The sequence below is a fragment of the Juglans regia genome, chromosome 9 (assembly GCF_001411555.2).
Source record: "Juglans regia cultivar Chandler chromosome 9, Walnut 2.0, whole genome shotgun sequence".
NCBI classification, from domain to species: domain Eukaryota; kingdom Viridiplantae; phylum Streptophyta; class Magnoliopsida; order Fagales; family Juglandaceae; genus Juglans; species Juglans regia.
In genome coordinates, this window is record NC_049909.1 from 18,336,614 (window position 1) to 18,353,818 (window position 17,205).

General features: G+C 34.5%; 2 protein-coding genes and 1 pseudogene across 5 annotated transcripts; 1 reads left to right on the forward strand and 2 right to left on the reverse strand.

Moving 5' to 3' along the window:
• The first annotated feature begins 2,166 nt into the window (after positions 1 to 2,166).
• LOC109001927 lies at positions 2,167 to 6,901 on the forward strand (annotated as a pseudogene).
• A 381-nt stretch (positions 6,902 to 7,282) lies between these two features.
• LOC109001925 (metal tolerance protein 1-like) lies at positions 7,283 to 12,030 on the reverse strand. Of its 4 annotated transcripts, none has more exons than XM_035694065.1 (2): positions 11,593 to 12,030; positions 7,283 to 8,698 (listed from the first exon to the last, which is right to left on the reverse strand). In XM_035694065.1, exon 2 carries the CDS (start codon positions 8,696 to 8,698, stop codon positions 7,469 to 7,471), a length of 1,230 nt encoding a protein of 409 aa, XP_035549958.1. In that variant the 5' UTR covers positions 11,593 to 12,030; the 3' UTR covers positions 7,283 to 7,468. The 4 variants fall into 4 exon arrangements, with proteins under 4 accessions (XP_035549958.1, XP_035549960.1, XP_035549959.1 ...); XM_035694067.1 differs by having other exon boundaries at positions 11,814 to 11,897; XM_035694066.1 differs by having other exon boundaries at positions 11,576 to 11,894.
• A 1,345-nt stretch (positions 12,031 to 13,375) lies between these two features.
• Positions 13,376 to 17,008, reverse strand: LOC109001922. The gene is made up of 4 exons (XM_018979427.2): positions 16,883 to 17,008; positions 16,511 to 16,563; positions 16,304 to 16,392; positions 13,376 to 14,100 (listed from the first exon to the last, which is right to left on the reverse strand). Exons 1-4 carry the CDS (start codon positions 17,006 to 17,008, stop codon positions 13,376 to 13,378), a joined length of 993 nt encoding a protein of 330 aa, XP_018834972.2.
• Between the last annotated feature and the right edge of the window lie 197 nt (positions 17,009 to 17,205).

Consider the following 17,205-nt stretch of genomic DNA (forward strand, 5'->3'; position numbering starts at 1 on the left):
CTCTTACCTTTTTATTTTATTTGTTCCTTAAAAACATTATGGTAAGATTTTGTAAAGATTATAGATAAAAATATTTTATAATCATGTATTGATTATATTTTATTACGTGCCTAATTAATCACTATTACAATTAAACACAAGTACTAATTAATCATCATAGTAATCTTATTAGGATCCTATTTAGTTAGAGCCAAAGCTTATTGCATCAGAAATAATTAGGGGTGTAGAATCGGATTTGGTAATCCGACCATAACCGACTCCAGATTTAGATTTTAAAAACCAGGCAGTTATTTGCTCGGATAATTCTAAAAAAATCCGGGCGATAACCGGATGTAAACCTAGATATTTGGATTTATTAATTTTTTTATTTTTATTTTTAAAAATACTTTTTAAAACTTTTATTTTTTTAAAAATGTTTTTGTAGTACTTTTTTTTTAATTTAGATATCATGTTTAATATCGAGATTTCTTTAAAAAAATATTTTAAACACTTTTTAAAAAGTTTCTTTTTAAAAAAAAAAAATCTTTTTAACAATTCAAAAGACTTTTTTTTAATAGACTTTTATATTTATTATTTTTTATACAAAATAAATAATAATACACGCGTGGATAAACTCGATCGGGGTGCGTCACATCGTGTGATCTAGGAGTTTACGGAGCAGTCCTGTGTTTAACTTGCAAGGAACAACGACACAAAATAATAATTATGACTAAAAACAGAAATTACAATTACAAACTGAAATAATTACACAAATCATATCAATGAGTAATTTTCTAAAAGTAAACTAAACCTTTTAGGTTTCTTTTGTTATATATTTATTTATTATTATATTTTTCTGTTTTTTGATGCACAATCGTGCTTCCACTAATATGAGATGGCGTGGAAGAAGGACTTATAAACGAAATTTTTAATGCACACCCCTAGAAAAAACATCAAAATCGCAGTCAAAAACTCCTTTTTAAAGGGTGACTGCCAAGTGAAGTAATTAAACACCATGGCGATGAGAAGTACAGGTAAATTGATTAGTATGATTAAAAATGATTAAGTTATTTTCTACATGGAGGACATGCGTCGCTGACTACTCCACTAATATAATATATGGAGTCAGATTGGCAAACAAGTCTTCATACGACAGTGAAAATAATATTGTATTGAAGTTTGTGAGAATGAGTATTTAAAGTTAAAATAGTTTTAATATTATTTTAATTTTAATATTTATAAAAATTGTATTGATTTTTATGCTTGAGTAATAATCAGATAAAAGTTTACCATTTCAAATAAAAAATTATTTTGTATTTGTTTAATGTTAGTGAATGAAGTTTTGAGAAGTTTTTGAGAATTTGGATGCTACCCAAACATGCCTTAGTAACTAAATAAAAAGTGCTGATCGCTCAAGTATACATACAAGTCATGCGCATACTCTTTCTAAAAATAAAAATAAACCCAACCAAAAGAAAGTGATTTTTTTTACATTTGTTCACGGTGAGATGCTCCAAATTTGTATATTTAAGAATTGTAAAAATAATTACTTATGTATACTATTCTATTCCTATACGTAAGCTTGGAATGGAATACGTTATCCATTTGGAAGGTCGAAAATGTCAGACCCGTGTTTGGAAAAGAAAATCATGCTAGTTGTCAAGTGTCGGCAGTTCCTTCGAAGAAGATCCTTGAGACGAACAAGGGCTTTGAAGGCCTGAAGTCGCTTGTGGATGTGGGCGGTCATGATGGCACCATCCTTAACATTATCATATCCAAGTACCCTTCCATCAAGGGTGTTAACTTTGACATGGCTTCGGTTATAGAAAAGTCACCCCCCTATCCGGGTATGGATTTCAATATTTGGGTTTCATCAACTAGTTATAAGTCCATAGAAACTATTACTTTTCATTCGGGTAGATAACCATCCGGTTTTTAGAATCCGGATCCGATTATGGTCGGATATTCGTGTCAACGTCATGTTTCACACGCTCTTGGGTCTGGCCCTGGCAATTCAGGTCTTCCTAATTGGGTCTCGATCGGTGTTGTGGGGAGCTCCTAGCAGCGGTCTAGTATGGCAGTACGATATCGGTGCATACATCCATGGAGATGAGCAATATTTTAAATGCATAAAATAAAGTGAATGAACACACAAATTTACGTGGTTCGACACTAGCCCTATGTGCAATGGAGAGATTTCACTATAATAAGCTTGTTTACAATCTCTCAAAGCCTCTCACTCACTGTACAATAGAAGCTGCAGATCTATTTGCTGGAGAAGAAGTTCTCTCTGGAGCTCTCTTGCTGAAGAAGAAGTCTCTCCCAGTCTGAAGAAGTCGAAGTCGTCCCAAAGAAGAGTCTGCAATCTGTAGGTTCCTCTCGCCTTTTATCTCTTGTCCCGCCCACTTGCTTTAAGTCAATTCCCTATTTTTTTCTCTCCTAACACCTTGTTTTTCCTTGTTTTATGTCAAATCCCCCATTTTCCTCTCCTGATATTATTTTCTCGTGCCTCATGACACTTTCATGCCTTAGTTTCTTCTTGTCCCCTCTCGTTTCTCTCATATTTTGTCTTCTAATGAGTCCCCCCCCCCTCCCAAATTGGCTGGGCCTAAGAAATTCTATGGACTGGGAAAAAATTCCCTTACAATTCGGATCCGACTGTACACCCGTAGCTTCATCCTAGCTCGATGAAGTCCATGCCCATATATACCTACTGGAAATATCAGTCAATTATATTCATGATCACCACCATCAACGTTACAAATTTCTTGAGGACTCTACTAGTTTTATAAATTATGTATAAAAGCTCTACAAAGTTTAAAGAAAAATCAAACTCTCAAGCATTGCTCAAATTCTATCGCGATTCAAGTCTTTTTAAAGATCTTTTTACCTCATTATTAGTCTTACATGGACAAACCGGATGCTTGGTCCAAATATCACCATATATATTTTTTTTAAGAAGAGGATCATTATCTCTTTTTGTTCAAAAAGAATACACGATCCATTTTTATTGATTACCCTAATTTATAGCCGAAAAATATATTGTTCAGATAATGAAACTTAAGGGTTACCAAGAGAAAAAGTAAAAGCCCAAAACCAATTTAGTGCTAAAAAAATAAAGACTTTATATAAATTTTACAAGAAAATTAAGAAAAACCTAAAAAGTTTAGTCCCTAAAAGTAGGAAGACTTGCACGACCTAGAGAGAACAGAGTAATCATATGCTTAATGATTTGAACGAGATATGAAAAACTTACCATATGTCCCATGTCACCATAATTTGCTAAGTTGTTTGCTAGTGCATTATGACATTAGCTTCTCTAAACATAATTAATACTGAAAGAAAAATCATTTTTGAAATGTAAAATATCATCCCAAATGTCTGAATAAATTCATGGGGAGAAGAGTCATTATTAAGACAACTAACCACAATGAGGGAGTTAATCCCAACAACCATATCAGTGATGCTCAATTCATAATCTAAAGTTAAACCAAATCTTAAAGCTGACAGTTCTGTAAAAATATTAGTACCAACACCCAGAAAACAAGAGAAACTAGTAATGATAGAGCAATTATTGGAACAAGCTAAACATACATGTTATTGCTACCAAGGGTGCACAGTACTATTGTGTAAATTACAACTAATATAAGATTAAAAAAGCAACAACACTACAATTATCTACATCTAATATACAAGCAGCCAGCCCTTTCTAGGTGAGATATATAGCCTTTGATTTCCTTAAAAATAGACATATTATATATATATATATATACATATATATGTATGTATGTATGTATAAGACTGTTGTATAATGCCCCATTTTCCCTTCTTTGCAAAGAACTCAGCTATATATGCAACTAACATGTCTGAAAACCTATGTAAATCTAATGCACAAGCCAGCTGATTTGAGTACTGGAACAACATCTTCATCACATATTTTTTAAAGATCATCTTTTGATCACATAATTAATCTTAGTTATTTGGTAATTAGACCCGCCTGGTCCAAATATTCCCTCGGTCCAACTTTCCTATTTTTTTCATTCCTATTGTTTGTGTACATTTACCTTCCTCGCTCTTACCTTTTTATTTTATTTGTTCCTTAAAAACATTATGGTAAGATTTTGTAAAGATTATAGATAAAAATATTTTATAATCATGTATTGATTATATTTTATTACGTGCCTAATTAATCACTATTACAATTAAACACAAGTACTAATTAATCATCATAGTAATCTTATTAGGATCCTATTTAGTTAGAGCCAAAGCTTATTGCATCAGAAATAATTAGGGGTGTAGAATCGGATTTGGTAATCCGACCATAACCGACTCCAGATTTAGATTTTAAAAACCAGGCAGTTATTTGCTCGGATAATTCTAAAAAAATCCGGGCGATAACCGGATGTAAACCTAGATATTTGGATTTATTAATTTTTTTATTTTTATTTTTAAAAATACTTTTTAAAACTTTTATTTTTTTAAAAATGTTTTTGTAGTACTTTTTTTTTAATTTAGATATCATGTTTAATATCGAGATTTCTTTAAAAAAATATTTTAAACACTTTTTAAAAAGTTTCTTTTTAAAAAAAAAAAATCTTTTTAACAATTCAAAAGACTTTTTTTTAATAGACTTTTATATTTATTATTTTTTATACAAAATAAATAATAATACACGCGTGGATAAACTCGATCGGGGTGCGTCACATCGTGTGATCTAGGAGTTTACGGAGCAGTCCTGTGTTTAACTTGCAAGGAACAACGACACAAAATAATAATTATGACTAAAAACAGAAATTACAATTACAAACTGAAATAATTACACAAATCATATCAATGAGTAATTTTCTAAAAGTAAACTAAACCTTTTAGGTTTCTTTTGTTATATATTTATTTATTATTATATTTTTCTGTTTTTTGATGCACAATCGTGCTTCCACTAATATGAGATGGCGTGGAAGAAGGACTTATAAACGAAATTTTTAATGCACACCCCTAGAAAAAACATCAAAATCGCAGTCAAAAACTCCTTTTTAAAGGGTGACTGCCAAGTGAAGTAATTAAACACCATGGCGATGAGAAGTACAGGTAAATTGATTAGTATGATTAAAAATGATTAAGTTATTTTCTACATGGAGGACATGCGTCGCTGACTACTCCACTAATATAATATATGGAGTCAGATTGGCAAACAAGTCTTCATACGACAGTGAAAATAATATTGTATTGAAGTTTGTGAGAATGAGTATTTAAAGTTAAAATAGTTTTAATATTATTTTAATTTTAATATTTATAAAAATTGTATTGATTTTTATGCTTGAGTAATAATCAGATAAAAGTTTACCATTTCAAATAAAAAATTATTTTGTATTTGTTTAATGTTAGTGAATGAAGTTTTGAGAAGTTTTTGAGAATTTGGATGCTACCCAAACATGCCTTAGTAACTAAATAAAAAGTGCTGATCGCTCAAGTATACATACAAGTCATGCGCATACTCTTTCTAAAAATAAAAATAAACCCAACCAAAAGAAAGTGATTTTTTTTACATTTGTTCACGGTGAGATGCTCCAAATTTGTATATTTAAGAATTGTAAAAATAATTACTTATGTATACTATTCTATTCCTATACGTAAGCTTGGAATGGAATACCTTATCCATTTGGAAGGTCGAAAATGTCAGACCCGTGTTTGGAAAAGAAAATCATGCTAGTTGTCAAGTGTCGGCAGTTCCTTCGAAGAAGATCCTTGAGACGAACAAGGGCTTTGAAGGCCTGAAGTCGCTTGTGGATGTGGGCGGTCATGATGGCACCATCCTTAACATTATCATATCCAAGTACCCTTCCATCAAGGGTGTTAACTTTGACATGGCTTCGGTTATAGAAAAGTCACCCCCCTATCCGGGTATGGATTTCAATATTTGGGTTTCATCAACTAGTTATAAGTCCATAGAAACTATTACTTTTCATTTCTCATCATTGCGGTAGTCTATCTCAATGAGTGGAACACCCTAGCACAGCAATGAGTCACCTGTATATATGGCATCTGATGAATCTTGGGGTAGTCTATCTCAAATAAATCACTTATTTAGCAGGTGTTAACTTTTTGAGAAATCGGTTTAATTTGCAGGTGTTGAGCACGTTGCAGGAGACATGTTTGTAAGCATTCCAAAAGGGGATGCCATTTTCATGAAGGTTAGGTTCAATACTATCAATACCAATTGAAACATTGGCTATGTCCGTCGTAAGACAACTGAAATTCCTCTAAAACTTGCTCTTTGTATCATCCATGGAACTGCAGAAAACAACAAACATAAACTAATATATTCGTTGGTTGTGTATTTAATTGAATCGGTAATTTTTAATTGGTGGCTCATTCTGTACAGTTTCTAACTGACATAATTGCATGGGATGTGAATGAAACAGTGGATAATTCATCATTACAATGACGAAGATAGCTTGAAGGTACCAAAAAATTGTTATGAAGCACTACCAGAACGTGGGAAAGTGATACTAATTGATATGGTGGTTCCAAGAAGTCCCTGAAACTAGTGCTGCTCATAAAAGCTTGTTTCAGTTTTATTTGTTCTTGATGAATGCGAACCCGCAAGGTAAGGAGAGGACAGAAAGAGAACTCGAAACTTTGGCAAAGGCAGCTGGATTTTCTGGTATTCAAGTGGCAGGCTTTGCTTATGGCTTTTCAGTCGTGGAGTTCTACAAGACTAGGACGGGTCGCTATGAGGGTGGCTACCGGCTCTTCGATAAAAAAATAAAAAATAAAGAGTTCTACAAGACTATGTAACATGTTGGTCAGGACATGTTCTAGCTATGATCGTATCAGTAGCCCTATGTAATAACAATGACAAAATCCCCCCAAGCAATGCTATGTTGGAACTCCGGCTTATATCATATAAATTTTAGTTCGTTGACATGGCTGAGCCTCTTCACTGTGTTGTGGTGCGGTAGTCTTTTGGCTCAGTTTTGGTTGTTGCTAGGAGTGCTCCTTGTTGCTGCTGTTGCTTCTCAACTACACTAGTTATCGCCCTTTTGTTAATGCTCCTCGTTGAGCACTGCCAAGGTTTGGTAACTGCTAGTCGCTGCTCTGCACTATAAGCTGTCACTTTTGCACTAGAGTAGATTGCTCTTTGGTGTTCGAGGGTCTTTTAGACTTTTAGTGTGTATACGCTGCAATGTAATTGGTTTGCTTTGGGGTTGATTTTAGAGAGGATTTTAATTTTGTACACTCATTGTAGCAACTGGTTGCAGAGGCGAAGTTAAGAGAGGTCGGAGCTTCAAGAAAGGCTGTTGCATGAAGAACTACACTAAGAATTTTCCTGATTAAAATGCATGCATATACTAAAAAGGACCAGCCAGAGATCTAGGAGACATGATCATGCATATGGAAAATAAGTCAAAACACACAAACCCACCCAATTACCACATTCAAATCCACCCAATTGCAACACCCAACAAATCAGCAATTGCTCTCTCTGGATCTACTGCCGCTCTATCTGAATAGTCACGTGACTGATGTTGTACTCTCTTCTAATGTAGTCTATAACCTTGTTCAGTACCATGTCAGCATCAGCCTCGCGCTTGATTATAACATGGCAAGCCAATAAGACCTTCCCCACGGTTATGGCCCAAATGTGCAGCTCATGGATAGCAACTACCTCATGCATCTCACAGAGTCCTTTTTCAAGCTTTGTGGCATCAATTTCTCTCGGTGTGCTCTCCATCAAAACCTCCAAAATATTCCTTAGCATCCTAATTGTTGTCCCCAGCACGATTGCAGAAAATGCGAGGGTGCATATCAGATCAATAATCTTCCACTCCGGCTTATACCAAATAATTGCCCCACCGATCATAACCCCAACACTTTGAATGGAATCCCCAAGTACATGAAGATAAGCACCCTGTACATTTATGTTCCGTTGCTTCTTCTGTTTAGCTGCATCAATGGACTTCATTTCACCTTCACTACATGTCTTCAGCAGAGGCTCAGTGTGATCTGCTTCGTGGGCATGATAGTGCTCATCATCATGTTTGGCCTCATGATGATGATGATGAGGAAGATGATGTGTGGTAATAGTTATCCCATGGTTATGCATTTCATCATGACCCCCATGGCTATGACCATGATCACCATGGCCATGACCATGCCCACCATGTCCATGATCATGTCCCAACAAGAGAGCCATGGCTATATTAACCACTAAACCAAATGCAGCAACGACAAACATAAGAAAGCCCTGAACCTCACCAGTATCATTAATAATTCTAGCAATGGCTTCATAAACAAGGATCCCAGCAAGAAGCCATATCATCTGAATGGAAACAAGAGCACCTAATATTTCAATTCGGAAGAAACCGTACGATTGATGTGGAGTTGCCTCCCATCCTGATGCCCAAAGTGAGAATAGCGATATTGCAAATGCAGCAACATCAGACAACAGATGAGCTGCATCAGTCAAGATTGCAAGACTGTTGGCTTTGATACCTCCAACAACTTCCACACTCATGAAGATGACACAGAGTATAACAGCGATCAAAAGTTTTCGCATGGACGCTGACCGTTCATTGGCATCTTTGGAACTAGTTTTAGCATCTGAAAATCCACATGCAGCTTCCCCACAGATCCTCCTCCCACCCAGACTCGTCCCCACAGCCGGCACATCTCCACATACTTCAATTATATGACCATGTTTGGAATTTTGCACTTCCATCTGAGAATTTATGAACAATGAAGAACATGAATTCTTTCTCGGATATAGTTAAGTATATGCAAGCATATCATTCTTGTATGCAATAACAAAATGACTTCATAACATGTTGCATCGTTGTAATGCAGAATACATAATGAGCAGGAAACTATCTCAAAAGCAAGCTTATGCACATTGATAGGAATCCAAGACAGTCCAGAAACGTAAACTTCAATGAATAAAAGATAGCGACCTACAAAGAGGAATTGAAGTGCATAAATAAGAATTTGACTACCTTACAAGAGCCTAAGAATGGGCTCTTGGCAACAAACAAAAAATAATGTAAGGGAAAAAAGAAAAAGAAAGCAAGCACTGCACAAGGTCATAAAAGGACAAACTGAGAAAATATTTGTACAAACGTCACCACTACAAGCAAAATCCGATTTCAAAGCCATACAAATAGGTAGGGCCCATAATTCTTCACACACTTGAGAGTCAAAAGGGGCAATCAAGTCAGATTGGAGGCAGTTGTGGTGGCCTCCTTTTTCTCAACATCAATTCACCAAATCTAGCAAGCAGCCAAAGTAAGGTGATACTTCATGGCATTGTCATCAGGCAGCCAAAATCACTGCTAGTATGCTTCATCACATTAACAAATGTAAATCTTAACAAATAGAAAGATCTTAAAGTGATTTGTTATATGGCAATAAAATCACGCAGCCAAAATTTCACTCGGTCAAACTATCCAAATAGAAAGTAATCCACATATCAATTCTCTTCCCTTCCTTTCATAGAATTGGCTATTAAAACATTCTAGTACTAAAAACTCCTGCGCATAGAAAAAATAATCAAAATAAGAATAAGTGAGACTTCAACGTTCAACTCTATTATTGTGTCAGGCATGCTCTGCAACCTCGCAATCATGTTCCTTGACGCACATAATATTAATACAGTCAATCACATAGCTTCCAGAAAATGTATACCGTGTCAACAAACAGACAGAAGAATAGAACAAAAGTATACATGTACACTCCTTAGATTTCCACTCATACAAGTCTTCCAGGCATTTCCAGCAAGGAACAGGATTTTAACCTGCTGTTTTCTTTCTACATTTTGTCCATCATCCTTTCATTCTTTCATTGTTTCATGTCAGTCACTGATTGAACATTTCTGTCTGAACTACCATTGTAATTGAGTCCTGGGAAACATTTTTAACAGCCCTCTTTGTTTTGTTTTTTTTTTTTTTGGTGGGGTTGTTGGTGGCACTTCAAACTAACATATGAGCGAGCAGCAAAATATAAACACTCAATGATTGGAAAATACATACTCAATAAAATGCCATTAAGCCCCTAGAGGTTCGCTCAAGTGATAAGGACCTTGGTCTTGGGGGTATACACCCCCAAGTCTAAGGTTCGAACCGAGTTCAAACAATTTTTAAGGGCCACGTCCCATCAGTGAAAACCCAATGATTTACCTGATCTTTGAGTGTGTGCGCATTACATGGGTCCAGGATTTAACTAAGTAAAAGGCATGTTGCGTTTGTAAAGTCTCCAGAGTTTTTCATCACAAAAACAAATAAATAAATAAAAAACCATTTGTTAACTGTGCACCTTACTATTGGCTATTACCTTCATATTGCCAACACATGCTAAATGGCTTCAATGACAACAGTAATTCTTTTTTGAACCAACAAAGACAAAGATACCCCAATGACCAATTCATGCAACATTGGTTTAATCATACTTGTATTTGCAGAGTTTGTTGAGCCTAAATAAGAGTGTCACTGTTCCCATACATATGTACCAAACTCCACTGTCCTAAGATTGGAAACTTAATCCCAGCTAGTTATTTCTTAAGCAGAACAAACTCTAATAACCAATCCAAAACTGATGTAGCATGATAATAGTGAAGCCTTGATTAAATTGTAAGGAAATGGAATCTCAAATATTTTGCACTCTTAACTTTCACAAAATTTTATTCTTTAAACAGAAAAAAACACCAATGATAGCATACCGACGGGCAGTTTGGAGACAAGGAATAAAATTGATATGGGTCAGTGACTGGGGTATCAAAAACAGAAACAAAAGTTACCTGCAATTTAACGATTCATTTAAGATCCCTAACCATGGCATGCTAATTTCAAATACCAATCAAGCACTCAACATGCATATGCATACCTCAATCAGGGATTAGAAATAAAAAAAATATGACAAATTGAAAACCGTCCAACAAGGCTCATTGTTGCAAAACGAAACCCAGTCATCCACGAAGAACACAATAACGAACTATGTCATCAACCCACACAAGAATCCAAGAATCACGAACATGCATATGCATACCTCAATCAGGGATTAGAAATAAAAAAAAAATGACAAATTGGAAACCGTCCAACAAGACTCATTGTTGCAAAACGAAACCCAGTCATCCACGAAGAACACAATAACGAACTATGTCATCAATCCACACAAGAATCCAAGAATCCAAGAATCACGAACATGCATATGCATACCTCAATCAGGGATTAGAAAGCAAAAAATATGACAAATTGGAAACCGTCCAACAAGACTCATTGTTGCAAAACGAAACCCAGTCATCCATGAAGAACGCAATAACGAACTATGTCATCAATCCACACAAGAATCCAAGAATCACGAAACCCATAAGCAAAAATCCATTAAACGAGCTCAAAACAGGTTAAAAAACAAAAAACAAAAAAACAAAACGAAGAAACGTGTCTTTCTCTACCAATGGATTTGAGAGGGTTTTATATGAACAAAAACAACATAGAAAACATACTGCCTCATGAATCATGATCTGGGAAATCAAAGGGGCATTTGATCCCAATGGATGCTCCAAAAAACAAATGGAAAATAATGGAGAGAGAGAGAGAGAGAGAGAGACAGAGATGCTCCTTGAACCTTCAATTTGACGCGTATGGTTCGGTCGGTAAGGGAAAAGGAAAGGACTAAAGCAGCACAAAAAGGAACTTTTGGGCGTGAATGGAGGTATAGGTGGTACGTGGTCTTCAGATTCTGATAAGTTTCAGGGCTGTGATTCTAAATATTCACGGGACAAGAAATCTAGTACTTAGAACTGGTAATTATCTTGGAAGACAAAAAAATGGTAAATTTATACGTACGAAGGAGCGCAGAAAGGAAGTATTCAGAGAGATTTGGCTCTCAACGAGAAAACCTTTCGTCTCTAATCCATATGAACAAGAATCTGGCCTGTTTTCTGTTTGGTTGTCAATGATGTGCATTAATGCCTTCCCTTTTTTACCTTTCTACCCTTTTTGGGCCGCCACCATAATCATTATTGATTATTGTCACCATGAAAATTTCTTAGTCTGGAATTATATTCATTATGTTCAGGAATATTCATATATACGTTTAACATGTGCACTGTACTCAATTTTTAGATTTTTGTCCCCTTTTCTCTTTTATTTTCTTACAAAAATCTATATATTTACGTGCCACATAATTTTTTTTTTTTACATGCAAGGAGATGAACGCAATGATTTTAGAATATTAACTTTGAGAAATGTTTTAATCAAGAAAGATGAATTTGTAAATTTATTTTTATGAAATTTTTTTTGTAGTTGTAATAATTTTGACTAATTTTTGTTCATAAATAATGTATATATTTAAATACAAAAATCTTTAATCTACAAAAAACTTTTTTACAATCTTTATTTTGTGAGAGAGGGCTTTGTAAATCTAAGTTGATTTGAGGTTTCTTTGTGAAAGATATTGATCATCTATAAAGCTTTGAATTCATGTTGTGGATGTAGACTATTAAAGTCGAACCACGTATATCGATTGTGTTCTTTCTTTACTTTCTTTATTTTCTTGTTTCTTTGATCACTGCTTTATATTCTTGTTATATTTCTAGTTTTATTTTATCCTATTTTTTAATCTGGTTTATTTCTTAAACTCGTTGGTTTTCTAAGTGTATTTGGTATTAAACTTAAGTTCTTGAGTTTCTGTTTATAACAAGAGACTTGTATATGTTTGGATTCTTAATTCCTCTCAATTCATTATTATAATTTTTTAAATTTTAACATAAAATATAATAAATAATTCAATTTTTTTAAATTTTAAAATAATAATAATATTAAAAAATAATATTTTATTATCTCAATTCAAAATTCAAGTCCAAACGCAGCATTAAGATTTTATAACAGTTTGGATAAAAGAATATTTGATGATTAAGCGCTAGTGCTTTGGTCCAGTTGGAATATACCACTTTCGAATTGGCAGAAGAATACATACACTATCTTACAAAGAAATACCAGATTCCGTATTCATGATGTGACTTTCCGCCATTTAAATATATTATTCTCGTGGGAGCTGTGATCACCCAGCTCTGGCCTCTACGTGTTTGATCTTGAACCATCCTTTTCAATACAGAACCCATGTTTTACCTCTTTTGATTTTATTTTTTTTTTTTTTTCCAGGCTCTTTGTAAAAGTAAAAGAAATCGGATGACCTTAGACTGGGTACTGTTCAATGGAATCGAAAGCAAGCTGTTTGGATAAAAAGAAAAACAAAAATATTCCAAGTGAATCAATAACCTGTCCTTATTACACAAATATCATGTGTATAGTGTATATATTGAAGTTTGTGATTAAAATTTAAACTTCCTAAAATGTGTACCAAAAGGCCAAGAAAACGCATGATTAATGTAGCAGCCAGCAGCAGCTCAAATTATAGTGCAGGCCTCACTATTATCATCGCTGAAGTAGTGGAAGATCGAGTTGGAATTTGGTGGATCCCGCTGTTTGTAGTAAGGAGTATAGGCAGGCTGCATGATCAATGCTGCCCCTGCTGGTGGTGGCAGATTAATTTGCCTATAATAATCGTGATAAGCAGGCAGTAGTGGCAGCGGCGGTGGCTGTGGCGGCCCGGAGTACATCATTGTCGGATACCAATCATAGCCTTGATATACATACGACGATCTAGCTGGCGGCAACCCTGCTGGAACATGCCCGTAGCCTCGAGTTGCAGCAGCAGCAGAAGGATTAGCAAAGACCCTACCTCTTATATTAATAGTCTCCGATCCTTTTCCATGCACGTTGTAATGGTGTTGATTGTCATGCCTGTGAGATCCACGACCACGCTTCAATTTATGAATTGTATTGTTATTGGAAAATTCACAACTTTTGTCATGAATATCATTGTTCTCTTCGTTATGATCTTCAGCATCATCAACCACATGAGTATCAGAATCTTTGCAATGGGTGCTACGTATCTTGTTGAACAGGTGGTTTAGCTTTTGTGGGACGAGAGAAGGATCCTTTTCATAGAACAGAACCTCTGCATTTTTTTTCCCAATCCTTTTGATTGCATCTACGAGTTTTGTTGGGTCTATGTTGCCAGAAACTATAACCAAGTCTTTTTCTTTATCTACAAGTATGGAATTCACTCCTAGGCCAAACAAGAAAAAAAAAAACAAGAATAGAGCAGAAATCCGTGTATTAATATAATTAATTCAAAGAAAGTGGGAAATTTTTTTTTTAAAAAAAAAAAAAAAACAAATATTCTAGAAAATAAACAAATGTGTCTAGATCATCACCAGGGCTCTTTTGCAACTTCTTCCTCAGTTTCACAGGACATGCCTTGCAACACTTAATATTTATTTTAAGCACACAAGTCTGCATGAAATACATTGATCAAAGAAAAATATCTCGATAAAGATAAAAATATATGAATAAATGAGAAAGAAAGTGGATGATGGATCGATCGTAGGTAGTACCGGACCAAGAAAGCGGTTGGCTTCCATTGGCAAGAACTCAAAGATGACTCAAAGTCAACCACTCTAATGGAGATTAGATCAGTAGGAGAGATTAGTTTCTGAATGACAAGTTAAAATGCCTTTGCAGTAAATATATATATATATATATCATGGAGATCACATCGACCAGACAGTATATATGCTTACATGCATGAGGCTTGAGCTATTCTAGAAATGGAAATGGTTTTAATTTTATAAGCAAGCCAACAATTACGTGAAGATCGCAGAGCATTGGGAATCTGAGATTTTTTTTTTTTTTTGGGTAAGCGAATTTCTCTTATAAGATTCATCGGCAGATAGCAAGCAAGTTCTTCGTAATCGTGGATATGTATTTAATTTTCTCTTGAAGTATTCGAGAGAGAGTTTGTGTCATCCATGAACTATTTTTAAGGAAGTCCGAATTATAATATATGAGTATGGAAAGAATTCAAAATTCGTTGCAAAATTATGGGAGTACGGCAAGATTGATGGGAAAATAGTCAAGGAAATGTGACATTTATTGTCAGTTGTATGTAATTAGATTACCATTATTTGCGTCATCATCCAATAAGTATAAATTTTAATCGAGAAAATCTCAATGCAGTCTTCCCTGCCCTTGCTGATCTTCTTATATTTGTATCATAGCAGTAGGAAATCTCGCAAAGTTTGCTTAATTTGAGAGAGGAGTCGATAATCATTTATAATTTGAGTAATACTAGATATAATCTTGAAACGTGCAAGTCTTAGACATTTTATTTAAAAATAAATAAATAGGACACACCATTAAAAAATAAAAATATTATATCTATCATCTTCACACACTACACACTATATATAAATATATAATTTTTTTTCTTATCAAATATGTAGTATATGAATGATGAGTAGAATAAGTCGAAAGAATTAAAAAAAAAAGGTGTGGTGTCCACGCGCAGATGAATAGCAAAACTTTTAAAAATGGGTTTCTCAATACACGCCAATGATCACCAGGGATCCAGTACAAAAATGATAAGGACACGACCATGGTTTCCACGTGAGGCCAATATCGATGACTTGAAATGTTGCTATCCATTAGAGCATTGATTTTAGCTAGAAGTTCAAGTTTTGACTATAACTTTAACTTTTGGCTAGGTGAATTTACATTGGACTAGCCATCTTAAAGTTAAAATAATAATATAATATTATATATTTTAATAATATTTTATAATTTTTTTTTTTTTTATTTTACAAATATACTTCATATATTAATTAATAATTTACATTTTACTTAAAATTATTGTTTCCCAACTATTTGTTTCCTCAACCTAATATTAACATTTCATACTAATATTAACCAAGGTATTTAACCACATCCATTAGAATACTATAATGCTAATATACAAATAGATGCACGGCTAAACCACCCATATTACTATATGATATCACTTCCAATAATCAAATCTCACAATAAATCATACAGATATGGACATCAAAATTGTGTGAGAGAGATATAGAGACCTGTTATAAGGCTTTCTCGCTCAAATAAATACAACAAAATAATGAAGATACACAATTTATGGACATCAAATAAATACAAACGACACATTCCTAAAGGGCATCTGGTATTCTTCCAGATAGGAAGTTATTTTTTAATGACATGTTGAAAAAAAGAAATGGACTTTAGGTGAAGAAACAACACTCAAGAAACAAATAAGAGCTCCACTATAATACAATAAGACACTTGATTCACCACTAAACTACATCAAACAACCACCTGAATCAAACAACCACCTGCAGCCACTTTTCTAGGACTATACAATATAAATGGCAGCATATTATACATCAAACAGACACCAATCATTCACGAAAAAAACAAACCCAACAAGAACCAAATCTTGTTGAAGATTCTAGCACTGAAAAAATTGCAGGGTCCAGATTGTGAGATCATTTTGACATACTCAGATAGCCTAATGAGGATTAGATCGTAAAACACATAATATTCTCTATTGGGTTTTTTTAATCGCACAAAACAAGAGAAAAATTCACAAAGAGATCTTAAAATTATCTCCTAGAGTAATAGCATACCATTCTATGCTTGTTACCCGAACATAATCAGTAACATAAATTTGGCCAAATTCCTGCACGAATTCATGAATTTGAGAAACAGAGTGATTTTTAGGGCAAAATCCATATCAAGCCTTTTCTTTTGAGGGAACGAGTAAGACATTTATAGAATAGATTTCCAGTTTTCTAGGGCAAAATCCATATCAAGCATTCTCTCCTCAATACCTATAGATTCCCAAGAAATATCAGGGACAAATTTTGGTAATTACCATTGACACCATTAGGAATTTTTCAGAAATCATCAAATCTAAGGGTATAAAGTTGAGAGGGGATACGTACAGAGAGCATGAGAAGGGAATCGAGGATGGACGAGTGGGGACAGAGGAGGCATACGTATTTGCTGCTAAGCAGCTTCTTGTAGGAAGACGCATCATCGAGTGCTTCAAGGGCCAGATCCTCCACCCTTCGCTTCCTCTGCTGCGCCTCTCTCGCCCAGCTATCTCCTCTGAACATGCTCATCTCTCTCCCCCTCTGTTTTCCAGACGATTCGACTTTTCAATGAAACAATATATGAGTGAAATAACACGGAAAAAATAGAAGAAAAGGACGAAGAATAGAAGGAGCTTCAGGAGAAAAATGGGTTTCAGAATAAAGAAAATGAAGATAGATGAAATGTTGGTTTTGGGATGACGAAGAATAAAACCGAGGGAAAGAAG